Raw genomic sequence first — 15,000 nt, 5'->3', positions numbered from 1 at the left:
CTATAAAAGCCTTTGTGCAACTTTTAACTTTAATAACATTTGGTGTTCACATGATAGAAACAAACTATAAATGGGGCATGGAAGCATAATTTATCCAGTTTTGTTAATGCTAACGTTGTTATTAATGTTATCAAATCCACAATTATTGCTCTGGGTTTCTTGAAGATATTTTCTGATGTGGAAACTTCGACATCAGTAGCGAAGTCAACCACAACAATGACTGCATTTGGCTCCCAAACTATGACGATTAAATCTTTCACATATCATCTTGTACCAGCAAGACTAGGCTCCCTGCTGCTCTGCCTGCTTTGAATGTGACGGTTCTTCCGTGAAATCATCGCAGACGATTGGATCGGGAGATGTGGATCAATTGCTTCACCACCTTGTTTGCCTAACCTGTTCCCATTGGACATTTTTACATTTTTATGGAAATTGGACAAAGTACATTTTTATGGAACTATGTAAAACTGTTGTCAAAGCCTAACAAGTTGAACTGCAATGAGTAAAAACGTTATGAATTGTACTTTCATGCACCATTTATAATCTGTTTCTATCATATGTACATCAAAATTTTCAAAAAGTTTAAAGTTGCACGAGGACTTAATGCACATTCTTTAGTACCCGAGAGGTAAGTAAATATGGAGTAATGATTGATTCTTTACCTCGGCTGGGTGTAAGTAAAATGGTGCATTGTGCGACTTCGCATGGATCCTGGCAACAAAGCCATGGCTCCAGCTCCCATTATAATCAATCTCGTAGTGTGTACAAAAGTTGCGATGCAATTTGAAAATCCAGAGAATTTGAACTTGTTATAAAGTGTTATTTAAATTTAGACCCCAGACGGAGTTTCTGCTGAAGGATCACAAACTGAAGGTTCCAAAAATTATTCAGAAACTGAATATTTGCAGTAAACTTTTGTGAGACAGTAATTGCCAATGTGATCCGAATGACCCTCTCACTGTGATCCTGTCACAGAAATGGTTGAGCAGTTCAGCCCTGCAGTTACAATTGATAAATTTATCCCACACTGTGATCAGCCTTATCTGGTACATATAGTTGTGTCAAGTCGTGTTCGACTTCCGGTGACATTCATGGTCAGATTTCTCCAAACATCTCTACCCTGCACTACTTCCTGAAGTTCTGGCAAAGAAAACTTGGTTGCAGCATTTACCTCATTCATTCAGCACATACAAAGTCTGACTCTTCCTCTTCTTCCCTCAACAATACCCAGCAAGGTTGATTTCTGCAGACTCGTTTTCTGCACACATGATGTGTCCAAAGTATGACAATTTCTGTTTTAATATCAGCCCTTCTAATGTATACCTGGTGTTGGCTTAACAGCTATGGTGGTGGGCTTTGGATCCTCGGGTCCAAAGTTCAAATCCCACTCAGCTGTTGAATTAATACTAGGTGGGGTTGACTCGGCCTGTCATCCTTCCGAGATCGGCAAAATGAGTGCCAGCATGCTGGTATACTGTGTCGGAGTGGCGACCCGTCCTGGATTGTGCCCAATAGCCAAGGAGACTGCTTAAGCAGCACCAACGCTCTACACAGAGTATGGTCCCAATCTCATCCTCTCCTTCTAATGTACAAGGTGGCCTGGAAGTCGCTTTACCCCGACTAAATTTCGAACACCCCCTCCCTCTCTTCTCCTTTTTGATGGCCCGGTAAACGGCAGAGCTTACGAGCATATGTTAAAGAAACTGACTGGTACCACGACGTTACTGCGGGAATAGCTGAAAGTGTGGTTTCAACAACATGATGCATCCACGCATTTTGCATTGCATGTTCGGGACAATCTCAATGAAACATTTTCTCAATGAAGGATTGGATGCGGATCACCAACATCATGAGCTCTTCTACCGTGGCCACCATGTGGTCCAGATCTAACGACTGAAGACAACTCTTTGTGGGGCTTCATCAAGGAGAACGTGTCGACAAACCAGTACAGGACGATTTAAAAATTGCGCGCAGCAGTCAAGGCCTCTTTCGCACAGGTGACTCTACAAATGATACACAAGATGTCTAAGAGGACTTGGTGACAAATTCAGTGGTGCTCATAGACCCCGTCCATGTCCTTATTTGTCAAAACAGTGTGGGGTAAGGTGTTCTATGAACTCCATAGTTATTGTAAGTGCTGCACAATAAAACCTGTGTATTAAAAGAGTTTAAGAAGTTTGTACGTTACCTCCATTACCGAAGGTCGACGGAGGTTATGTATTCATCCCTGTTTGTCTGTCTGTCTGTCTTTGAGCAGGATGGGTCAAAATGTTATGGACGGATTCGGACGATTCTTGGTGCACAGGTTGGGTGTGTGACAAAGACGAATTTATTCGATTTTGGTGAAGATCTGGATTTGAGAATTTGAAAAAGTCATTCTTCACAATTGAGAGATCAGGCAAACAACGATATACAGTACAGTGTAGCAATATATCTCAAAAAGTAAATGACAAAACCTGGTGGATGAGCTTAGTTAGGTGACAAGAACAAGCCGATTAGATTTTCTCCAACACCACATATCAAAGCTGTGAATCTTCTTCCTTTCTTTCTTTTTCACTGTCCATGACTCACATCCATAGGAAATAACAGATCATTCACCAGCTTCCTCTTGGTTTGTTTTGTAACATCTTTATCTTTCCAGACCCTTGTCAATCCTGACATTGCTGTTCCCCCTAATACGAACCGTCTATCAATTTCTCCTCCATATCCTCCATCTTAGAACCCAGTGAGATGAAACTTTCCAGTTTTATTTTTTGATAGTCTCCCAATCGGAACACATCGATCCTCTCATTTGACAAGATTTTAGGGGGTTTTTTTGGTTGAAATAAAGACCAGCCTTTTCACCTTCCTTCTTCACTGTCTGCAGCAGTTTCATCAAGCCGCCTTTCCTTCTGCCCAGAGCCGTGTCATCAGCATACCTTAGATTATTGATACATCTTCCTCCAATCGTGATTCCACCCTCGAGGTCAACCAAGTTTGATTTCTTCATGATATACTCACGATATAGGTTGAACAAGTAAGAGGAGAAAATGTACCCCTTTCTGACCCCTTTTCCAAATTCCAAACCATTCAGTCTCTCCATACTCTGTTCTTACTGTGGCTTCTTATCACACATATCAGGTGCTCTCTCATCCCCATTTCTCTCAGCATAGTTCACATCAATTCATGAAAAACAAAATCGAAAGAGTTGCTTTAATCTATAAAACAGAGATTATACGTTCCTTTGATATTCCCTTGTTTTTTTCATGATCAGCCTGAATACACAGATATCTACAGATGATTGATGTTCGAGTAACACTGACTGCTCAGTTGAGTACTGTCTACAAAGCACGTCATGTACAGCATAATTTATTTGGGACTTATCCATGTACACCATTATCTCATAATCATCATCTGGCCCACAAACTAGCAGATCATTGCGTGCACCATGTTGGTGTTTCTATTGGCACGTAGACTCAACGGTGCTCAACATCTCTCCAGGCGAAGTTATTGCAGAAATTGGTTCAGAGTATCGGAGGTAACTCACCTACTCTTCTTTGAAAGACACAGGGATCTTTGACGACCACCACCAATGCTCGGCCAAAGCAATGCTCTGAATGCGAAGCACCAATCTGACTGTTTATAGTCTGCTGGAGAATTAAACCCATGAGACTAGGCAACTCGGATACAAGTTCGCACTACTGTGTTTGATCATTCATGGCAAGTAGTAGGCTTGCCTTATTTCAAGTGAACAAAGGGACTTGATGAGTGAGCTGTCCTTGGATGGACGCTAGAAAATCCTTACCGAAGACCACAGATGTTATTGCACCCAAACTAGAGGGAGACTACGGCATCGTCCTTGTTGGTATGCCCTTGGAGGCTGTGGCTGGGCAGCGACCGTAAATGTCTGACCTCCTCAGCAATTCTATGTTTTCCACTTCGTATTCCTCCCGATGTTTAGGGTTCGATTTACCATATATGCTGAATATTGGTCGGATGGCATCTGTGTTCAGCCGAAGTATCCATCCGTGGCAGCCATTTCTTGCCAGATCTTTAATATGCCTCTCGTGTAGCAATCACAGTTAAAATGTGTGGAACACACTCTGCTGTGTTTCCTTAGCGTCAAAGTCTCCTGTTTAATCTGCACCCAACACTCTCTAATCATGGACCGAGCTCATACCTGAATCCCATCTAGTCTCACCTGTTACCAAATCGACGTGAGAGGCTGTTGTAATTGGTCTGTGTGAGTGTGTGTGTGTCCACTCAGAGATATTCTTTGATATCGATCGCTCATTCTCAGACATACTGCAATTTCTATATACCCCGGCGAGGCTATGTATTGTTCACAAAATGCTCAGTCATGTTCCCTCTGTTATTGCACTCATATCATTTTGCCACTGAATTATCCGATATTTAAAACACTTCTTATTCATAGTAATGGCAGCTTTCTCCTGTGCTGGTCATTTACGATATCAAGCATCGATGATAGCCGAGTACTTCCGAAGATTCGGTGTAAATAAACAACTGCTGACAATGAATTGTTTTCTGCTCTTTATCGATGTATGAGGTGCTTTTTGAAGTTATTCGTCACGACATTATGCAATAAATCCTTGTCTCTGTAATACTGCAAAAATCCCAAAATGGTTTGTCGTCATTTAAGGAACTACAAGGCACATCGACATTCGCCATGAAGTTGTCTTGTCTGGGTTTCTATCCTGACCCAGCTATAAATTGTCATCTCGGTGTTTCACAGGCAGAGCGATTCATCAATGTGTGCGCCGTCCCTTGGACGGACGTTAAACTGGGTGTCCCATCTGCCGGCATTAGTTGATGGACGTTAAAGATGTTACGGTGCAGGTGAGCTATCGCTGGCACCATGGCCAAATTACAAATTCCTGCCCTGACTTCCTGTGTTGGAGTGGCGGCCAGACCAGGATTGTGGCCAAGCAACTCCTCCGGCAGCACCAATACTCTGCATATGCCATGGTACATGATGACAAAGCCACATCAAACCAATATAAATTGTTGTGTGGTCAAAGGCTCAGGTGTGACGTTTTTATCCAGACTAGTCTTCAACTGGGACTGTGCAAGAAACAGGAGCCATGATGATGTTGGAAAAGAGATTGCAGTCTTGTAGCCTTTTGCAGCCAAGTGCCTTAGCGATAAGCACCCGACTCCAAGCCCACTGATGCATTGCTCCTTACCCCCATCCACTCCCTCCATTTTCTTAGCTTCCATCACTCACCTCTGTCTTTCGCTTACACTCGCAAATATGTCATGCAATGTCCCTGTTGAAGAACTTTGTGCTTGACATGATGGCCCTTGTCCAAGTGACAAATTTATTGCACGATGCACCTTCAGTTTCCATCGTACGTACATGTTTTCTCAGCTCAACCCAATTTTTTCTGGCTCTATGTGTGACATATATAAAATATTCTTGGTCTGACAAAAAATGTGAATGTCTTTTTGTGGATTTGTGATTTTTTTTTTGCCTGTAGGTACGTTTAGATTAAGTAAAGCCCACATTTTGCTCATTTGCAAATTGAGATACATGAAACTATGTTTGATGGCATCATGTGTTTCGGTAAGATGGTAATATCTTGGGAATATGTCAATAAATTTCGTGTGTTAATGATTCTGTTCGCTCAGCTCTTAGTTTGCACAGTTATGATCAATCAATATCTCTATCATGCAAGTCAGTGTAAGGTGGGGATGTTGCGTTTCATGACCACTCACTAAAGGAAGTCTGAGCAGCTGCAGCCAATTATGTTGTGATTGGTGCAGCTTTAAACACCAATTTGTCATAATCATTGGCAGAAATATTAAATATTTGTTTTCCAGTATACTCCTCCAAAATATTTGTTTTACCACACCATCCAAAAATGCACTACATGCACACCAAGTCACAATCAGTTGTACCATTTGTCACATGTGAGTGTGTATCACATGATCAGGATGAAATATGTTTGGCCTTATTCAATGGGAGCATGAATAGAAGTAGTAGAAATGAAAGGAAGCAAGTTTAAAAATATATCAGTACAGTACTGTCATTTGAAACATCACATGCAGTGGCCTTCAAAAGTGTTTGCCCCCCCCTCCCCCCCTTTTCCAAAGTTTTTACATTTTGATGCCAACTGAGCTTATTTCATGATGCTTTCAAATCAAACTTAATATAGAGAGTCTTCATAAACTACTCCAAAGTGGTAAAGCTAAAAAATGCAGTTAATATGTGATGAAGTTAGATTAGCAGAGATAATCATATGATGCTCAGTTACATACAGTAAGTATCCAAACCCTTTGCCTAATTAACCACAAATCACTTCAGGAGCAAATTATTTGTTTGAAGGTTTATAAAATAAGTGTAATAGGTTTCACTGTAGGCAATCAGTGGTTTAACTTAAAAATTAACCTCCTTCCTCCACTTATCTAGATGTTTTAAGGTGCAACTCACTTGGTCAACGAACAAGGCAAATATGAAGACCAAAGAGGTTTCCAAACAAGTCAGACATAATGTGGTGGAGAAGCACCGTTCATGAGAGGGATATAAGAAGATTTCAAAGTGACTCATTATCCCTTTTTAAAAATGACAAAGTGACTATACTCCCAAGTACAGTGAAATCCATCATTAAGAAGTGGAATACGTATCATACCACCCAGACTCTACCCCGATCAGGTCACCAATCCAAACTCAGCAGCTGGGTAAGCAGGAAACTGTTTTGGGATGTTATTGTAAATCCAACAATGACTTTGAAAGATATGCAAGGCCCTCTGTCTGAGATAGGTGTCAGTGTTCAACAAACAACAATATCCCATTCCCTTCACAAAACTGGCCTCGACAGACAGGTGTCAAGAAAGAAGCCACCACTGAAAAAGACGCATCTAAAAGCTCATATGGAGTTTGTGAAAAAGCATCTGAATGATACTGCATGGATGTGGAGAAACGTTTTGTGGTCAGACGAGACAAAAACAACTTTTGGATGGCAATTCAAAGCATTACATCTGGAACAAACCTAACACTGCACATCACCGAGTCAACACCACCCCCACTGTCAAGCATGGTGGTGGCAGCATCATGTTGTGGAGCTGCTTTTCATAAGCAGGGAATAGCAAGCTTGTTAGGATGAAAGGGACAATGGACGGTGCAAAGTACAGGAGAAGCCTTGATGAAAACCTGTTTGAGTCAGCCATGAATCTGAAACTGGGAGGGAGATTCACATTTCAGCAGGACAATGATCTGAAGCACGAAGGTAAAGCCACACTGGAGTGGCTGAATAAGAAGAAAAATAAATGCTCTTGAGTGGCCCAGTCAAAGTCCTGACTTAAACCCAATGGAACATTTATGTTGAGACTTGAAGATTGCAGTCTATCGACAATTCCCATCAAACTTGGCAGAATTAGAGAAATTTTCACATGAAGAATGGGAAAATATTTCACCATCTCACTGTGCAAAGCTGGGAGAGACCTACCCAAAAAAGAATCATGGCAGTCATTGCTGTAAAAGGTGCTTCCACCAAGTACTGAGCTAAGGGGCTGAATACTTTTACAACCAGTGAATTTTGATTTGTACATGTTTTTTTCAGGTATTCCTGACATATAACCTCCTTCAACTATAACAGTGTTTACTTTGATCTCTTCGGTTATGAATAAAAAAGTTCATTTGGAAAAACTGTTTCTACATAATTTGTAATTCATCTAAATGTGGCATTATTTGGGGGGGGGGGGGTGAATACTTTTTCAGACCACTGTATAAAAGATGGGATGTGGGAATCAAACTCAGTAGTACATTGTATACGTCAGAGCAAGAAAGAATTTGATTACTCAGGCACAGCGTCTCAATGGCTCTTTTCTTCCAACTGGCATGAGAAACAAATGTAAACCTTCATAGAACAACATTATGATTATAACAGTACCAAGTTCAAGGACAATGGAGGCATCGCTGATGGCCTTTCACTTTGAAAACAAACATACGTGTTGAATGACCAGTTCAGTGATGACCTGTGAAACGGCCTCCAACCATTCTCCGCACTCGTGCATGGAACAGCACTGCAGCACTCCCGAGCTTACACCGTCCATGGCAACCACCTCAAATGCATTGGGCCTGGAAAGGTGAGTGATATAGCTATTTGTCTGTTCTTGTGAAAGGTCAACTTCTGTATTCATCTCGTATGTTGAACCATGGCACTTTGAAAGGAAATTACAAACAAAGATGGGAGTTATTGCATGATAATGTGTTTCATCGTGACTTTGACAAGACACACACAGGCAATGTTGTTTTCATCCACTAATTGTTTCAACTTCATTCTGCAGGAATAGAATAAAGTTTTGACAATCAGCTACTTTGAGTGGCCACTTATTGTTGGTGACACATTTGTAAGGCATGTTTTGAAATTACATTACACACAACACATGCAGCTGGAGAAATTTCAAGAAGAGACATGATTTGGCATAAATAAAGATAACATGTTGAAAACACTGCAGAAATGATTAAAAAAAAATTTTTTTTTACAGGAACGAGGCTCATTTAAGAGCAAGGGGGAGCTGATAGTGCAAGAAATATAAAGGGAATTGTAGGAAAAGAAAAAGAGGAGAGGGGAGGAAACACTGAAATGGTCAGGTAAGATGGCTGAGTTATGAAAAATTAAGGGGTAATAAATATCATGCAACAGAATTGACAGTGACAAGAAATGGTGGTGCATTGTTTGCTTGAAGCCCTGGAGGGAAGAATGAGACAAAACACCTCTGAAAGATTGTTCCATAAACAGGCGATTAAAATGAAATGAAGAAATAACTGGGTAGGAGGTAATAACTGGGTTGGATAATAAAATGAAATGCAAGGAATAAAATGGTTGAGATGTGTACTCAGCTTAAATTTTAGAAGTTTAACCAGGAAGGAGTTACTGGAAAAACACGTACTTCCTGAAATTATATGTGGAGGAGTTGGTTGGGTGACAAGAACAAGCCGATTAGATTTTGGTTCAGGTCCGGATGCAGATTCGGCCTATCACTCGGATACAAAACGTGAACTGTTCAGCCTGGCGGATGTGATGCCTTTCGTTCAGTGATGCGTTCTACATTCGAGTTAGTCTTGCAATGACCTTGCTATTAATTAAAAAGTATGATGATATGTTCCTGCCCTGAAAGTGATGTACATATGAGTACAAGCTCTTGCTTGAGCCTTATACACAGAACAAAAACAAAATGAATATAAACGACAAAGCATCTCAAAATGCAAAGCCCATCCACATCCGCTTTGTATTTGAACTAAACTTGATGAAAACGACAGTTTAAAAAAAAATTATACATTTTATTAATTTGTGTTCTCCACAATATCATAATAAAGGTTTTTTTTTGAAGATTTGATGACAAAAGCTCAATTGGTAAAAACGTTATGGCCTGGACAGACACACAGACACAGAGAAGCGTTTGCAAAACCCCATCTTCCACGGTACGTGGGAGCTGCATGTGGAATGGGCTAACTCGTATCACAGTCACATACAAGCAAATGCAATGTCTCCCCTAATTTGCACTCCTCAACCACAAATATAACGAGAAAATAAGAGGGTGTAAAATCTGTGTTCAAGCTGCAAAAAATTCTCATTCCTATGTTGAAACAGATTTTGACCTTTGACTGGCCTTTTGAAAACCTAATAAATCCACAGCAAAAATATATATAATAAAACAGACATTGTCAACAGACAGATATATAATAAAACAGACATTGTCAATAAAACAGACAGACATTTGGTCAATGTCAACTGTGTATATGTAAAACAGGTGGCCACATCATCAATTTTATTGAACATTTCAAATATTGTTCCAAACAAACTTGAATGCTGAGGATTTTGGCCACACATTATAGATGGCCACATAATTAGGGTTTACTCATTAGCAGAAATAGGTCAAAGGTCAGATCAGGCCATACATAGGCCAGCATGACCTAGATTTCCAAAAGACCTCTGTGACAACAAGGTACAACATGGCCTATATGCAAACACATAAACATTTGCCAAATTAAGACACGAGAACAATGTCTACCTGCTTTCGTCTGTCGGACCTATGGTGAGGTTTTTGTGCCAGATCGTGTTTGCACTGGTTTGAATATAAATGCTTTGAAGACAAAACCTTTAGTTTTGAGACCAATTTTGACCTTTGACCCATGCATAATCTCAAAATGACATTACTGCAGAAATGTTTCAACTATCTCTATAAAGGCTGCTTGAAATGACCTTTGTGGTAAATTTCATCTCCACCAACTCAAATACAAGGGAATGGTAAGAAAAATATGTGATTTCAGGGTTTCAACTTTGACCCCTTCTAATTGGAACGGGGCTTTAAATAAAAAAAATACAAGAAAGGAATCTGGATGTGTTGGTCCAAAAACAAAAAGGCTCCATGTCAAATTTGAATAGGATCGGCTCAAACATGAAGGAATCGTGTGTGATTGCTTTCGGAAAGAAAGAAGGATAAAAACACAAAAAAAAAGAACATAATCCCTCCCACCCCTCACCCCTCCCCAAATTTCCCAATAGAGAAAAGACTGATATAAACCAAAATACTTCTATAAAATCTATTGTTATACAAACTTCAGTTGTCAAAATAATACAAATATTAAAAATACAACAATATGAGAGCAATTTTGTGGTACACAAGATTTCATGATAGCCATGAACAGAAAGCAAATCTTCAACAAAAATCTAATTTTGATGGATAAACGGAATTCCTGCACCATAAATCTATGACAGCGTTGGGTGGTACGTTCACTGGTCTTCTGGGGCCACGTAAGGGGCCTTGCCAACTTTGTCAATTCTGACAAGTAACTGAAAGTCACAAAAACTCAGCTCATATGAATGTTTGTGAGCACTGCATCGATCGAATAATGATTCACAGCAAAATGGTAATAAACATGACTGACTGATTGAGCATTACGTTGTTGCTTTGTATGTAACAAACTAATGCTGATGTTCTTTTACCAAAAGGAGAAACGTTCATTATATTCCAAAGCGTTCCTGCTGTCAAAGAGTAACAAAAAAAATACTGTTGGAAAACTAAAGCTAATTAATCCAATTACTTGGTTGGAAAGTTAATAATCGATTTTCTTGGAACAAAAATTTGTATCCGTTTAATCATAAAGACTGTTTTAAAAGTCCCTCTTTCCAGGAAAGAAGAATAAGAATAAGAATAAGAATAAGAATAAGAATAAGAATAAGAATAAGAATAAGAATAAGAATAAGAATAAGAATAAGAATAAGAATAAGAATAAGAAGAAGAAGAAGAAGAAGAAGAAGAAGAAGAAGAAGAAGAAGAAGAAGAAGAAGAAGAAGAAGAAGAAGAAGAAGAAGAACAAGAAGAAGAACAAGAAGAAGAACAAGAACAAGAACAAGAAGAAGAACAAGAACAAGAACAAGAACAAGAACAAGAACAAGAACAAGAACAAGAACAAGAACAAGAACAAGAACAAGAACAAGAACAAGAACAAGAACAAGAACAAGAACAAGAACAAGAACAAGAACAAGAACAAGAACAAGAACAAGAACAAGAAGAAGAAGAAGAAGAAGAAGAAGAAGAAGAAGAAGAAGAAGAAGAAGAAGAAGAAGAAGAAGAAGAAGAAGAAGAAGAAGAAGAAGAAGAAGAAGAAGAAGAAGAAGAAGAAGAAGAAGAAGAAGAAGAAGAAGAAGAAGAAGAAGAAGAAGAAGAAGAAGAAGAAGAAGAAGAAGAAGAAGAAGAAGAAGAAGAACAACAAGAAGAAGAAAAACAAGAACAAGAAGAAGAACAAGAAGAAGAAGAACAAGAACAAGAAGAACAAGAACAAGAAGAACAAGAAGAAGAAGAACAAGAAGAAGAAGAACAAGAACAAGAAGAAGAAGAACAAGAACAAGAACAAGAAGAAGAAGAACAAGAACAAGAACAAGAAGAAGAAGAACAAGAACAAGAACAAGAAGAAGAAGAACAAGAAGAACAAGAAGAAGAACAAGAAGAAGAACCAGAAGAATAACAAGAAGAAGAACAAGAAGAAGAAGAAGAAGAAGAAGAAGAAGAAGAACAAGAACAATAACAATAACAATAACAAGAACAAGAACAAGAACAAGAACAAGAACAAGAACAAGAACAAGAACAAGAAGAAGAAGAAGAAGAATAAGAATAAGAATAAGAATAAGGAGCACAAGTGCCTTAAGGTAGCTTTATATACATACGAGCAAATACAAACCATCGTTTCGCTGATGGGGGGTCTTAAGGAGGGGTGTTGAGAGAGGGGGTAGAGAGAAGAGAGAAGAGAGAAGAGAGGAGAGAGGAGAGAGGAGAGAGGAGAGAGGAGAGAGGAGAGAGGAGAGAGGAGAGAGGAGAGAGGAGAGAGGAGAGAGAGAGAGAGAGAGAGATATAGAGAGAGAGAGAGAGAGAGAGAGAGAGATGTGGTTAGTAAAGAGAATGATATGTTATGCTTAATGACTGAAAACACACACACACACACACACACACACACACACACACACACACACACACACACACACACACACACACACACACACACACACACACACAAAAACAAGCTCATGTCAGAACAGCTGTACACACAATAACACAACAGAGATTATAATGCAATCCGCTGGCACATCTGCAAAAACTTTGATGTCCCAGTTCCAGAAAATTTGTGGGAACATGAACCAAAAGTAATCACGGAAAACATGGAAGTACTTACAGCTCACGTATGACCTCATGATCCCATCGAGCTAAAACATCGAAAAGAAAGCTTTGCGACCAGATATCATACTTTGATACAAAAAAGAGAAGAAGGCATTGCTAATTGAGGTGGTAATACCAATGATTTTGGACTAAACAATGCAGAAATCAAGAAAATGACCAAACACCAAGACCTCAAGAATGGAGTGAGAAAATCCTGGAAGCTCAAGAATGCCAAAATTGTACCAGTGATAGCTGGACCTACAGAAATGATAACAAAGAACCTCACAGAGATAATAAGCACAGGGGCAGTACCCCTGGGCGCTCACCTTGTAGAGGCTGGATAAGATAACCAGGCAACCACTGGTAGGCATGGATGACCCACAAAATAAATAATTGCGAAGAAAGTAAATACCTTTGGATGCTTTTTATTAATGCCATGAATATACCTTGGTACATCACGAGTGATAAAGTTTGTGGCATTTGATTCATCAAAATTGTGTATATGTTTTCAGAAAAGAAAGCAAATACATATTTTTGGGGACAACCCCCCCCCCCCCCCGAAGAACCCCTACGACTCCAATGTTTTTTTCAATGTCATGAACAAATTTTAGTACATCTTGGGTGGTTTAGATGGTGGTCAAGCTTCGTCAGAATTGTATGTGTAGTTTTGGAGAAGAAAGCAAATGCGTATTTTGGGGGAAAATCCTCCTTTCCCCCCATATACTGTCCGAGACCTCAATTTTTTTTTAATGTCAGAAACAAACTTCACTACATCACGGGTGGTGAAAATGCTGGTCAAGTATCATTGGAAATGTATGTGTATCTTTGGAGAGGAAAGCAAATACATATTTTGGGGGGCGACCCCCCTAAAATCCCCCGAGAGCCAGATTTTTCTTATGTCATGAACAAACTTTGGTACGACATGGGTGATGAAGGTTGTCGTGTAGTTTCATCGGAATTGTGTGTATTGTTTAAGAAGAAAGCCAATACCTCTTTGGAAATTTAACCTACCTCCCCCACCCCCATAAACTCCATCTGTAGACCACCCCCCTCCTTCAGACCACATTTTTTAATGCCACCTTGGGTGATGAAGGTTGTAGTCAAATTTTATTGAAATTGTATGTGTAGTTTCTGAGAAGAAGTTGCAAGTAATTGTGGACGGATGGACGGACCACGTGTCATCCCATAAGCTCCCCTGAATTACTTTACAGGTGAGCTAAAAACCATCCCTGTGAATATTATTACAAACGAACTACATTTGGAAGCTGTCCGGGGCTCAGTGACGATCCTAAAGAGAGCCCTCGGCACAAAACATTGAGAACAGAAAACTTAACAGCTTGGTCCATGAATCGTGACCCCTTACTGAAATGAAGGTGGATCCTTTTAGCCCACCCTGGGAGGACTCCATTCCATATTCTGAAACCCACATATGCAGATATCAATTAATCACACACACACACACACACACACACACACACACACACACACACACACACACACACACACACACACACACACACACACACACACACACACACACACACACACACACACACACACTGCAACCACAGCAATGAGATACAGTAACAGCAAAACAACAACGTTTTATAAAAGATTATTATTTGTGTGTTTCACGTAATTTTACATCCTCATTGAGAATCACAGATAAATATGCAATATATTTGTGAAGTGCAACATGCTGCCTTTTAATTCAACCCATCAGAGAAGCACCAGGTAGGCATGGCTAGTGGTTTACTAAAACATTAACTCGATTATATTTGTTCCACAAATGGTTCCAAATGACGTAACTTTGAGAAAAGATGAGATCAATACATCTTTTTCATAAATAAGCTGAACACATCAATAAAAAACATTTTACCCCTCATTGAGCGGGACAGAACATATCTCGTAACAGAGTACATATTAAACAGCCAAGCCATGACCTAAAACATTGATATTAAAAAAATTAAAACATGCACAAAGATGAATATTTTTTTAGTAAGAAATGGATGTAAATATAGAATTGAGCAAATCAGTGAGAGGAATTAGCATGATATGTGATACTGACACGTTAAGTCAATGGGGACTTACAGTTAATTATGAATGGGTTGACAAGGGGTATGCCAATAATAATCACAAGTACAGCTTCATGCCAAAATTAAATACTTGTGGTTATGAGAGAGAGTACCCCTGTGGGAAATTGTAGTAATTAAGTGGGTAAAAGCCAAAGTATGTGAAATTACACAATCAATTAACGTTTGGTGTTGCACACTAGATGTGATGAAAAGCTTAATGAAGGAGGAAATTCTGAAGAGGAAGAAGATGATGTACAATTACCTTGTC

General features: G+C 39.5%; 1 protein-coding gene and 1 long non-coding RNA gene across 4 annotated transcripts in view; one reads left to right on the top strand and one right to left on the bottom strand.

Moving 5' to 3' along the window:
* The window catches only part of LOC147020122 (gamma-2-syntrophin-like), a 458,024-nt gene that overhangs the window by 61,363 nt on the left and 381,661 nt on the right, over positions 1 to 15,000 (bottom strand). For all 3 annotated transcript variants that reach the window (XM_085895151.1, XM_085895152.1, XM_085895153.1), the window contains one exon: positions 7,948 to 8,077. In XM_085895151.1, the coding sequence (XP_085751277.1) occupies positions 7,948 to 8,077 (130 nt within the window). The remainder of the gene's footprint in view (positions 1 to 7,947; positions 8,078 to 15,000) is intronic.
* LOC147020124 (uncharacterized) overlaps positions 1 to 15,000 on the top strand; it is a 100,281-nt gene that overhangs the window by 21,785 nt on the left and 63,496 nt on the right. The gene's annotated exons all lie outside the window — the stretch shown is intronic.

The sequence above is a fragment of the Eptatretus burgeri genome, chromosome 9 (genome assembly GCF_056783735.1).
Source record: "Eptatretus burgeri isolate ZD-2024b chromosome 9, Ebu_testis_v1, whole genome shotgun sequence".
Classification (NCBI taxonomy): Eukaryota; Metazoa; Chordata; class Myxini; order Myxiniformes; family Myxinidae; genus Eptatretus; species Eptatretus burgeri.
This window is presented reverse-complemented; position numbering and strand designations above follow the sequence as displayed.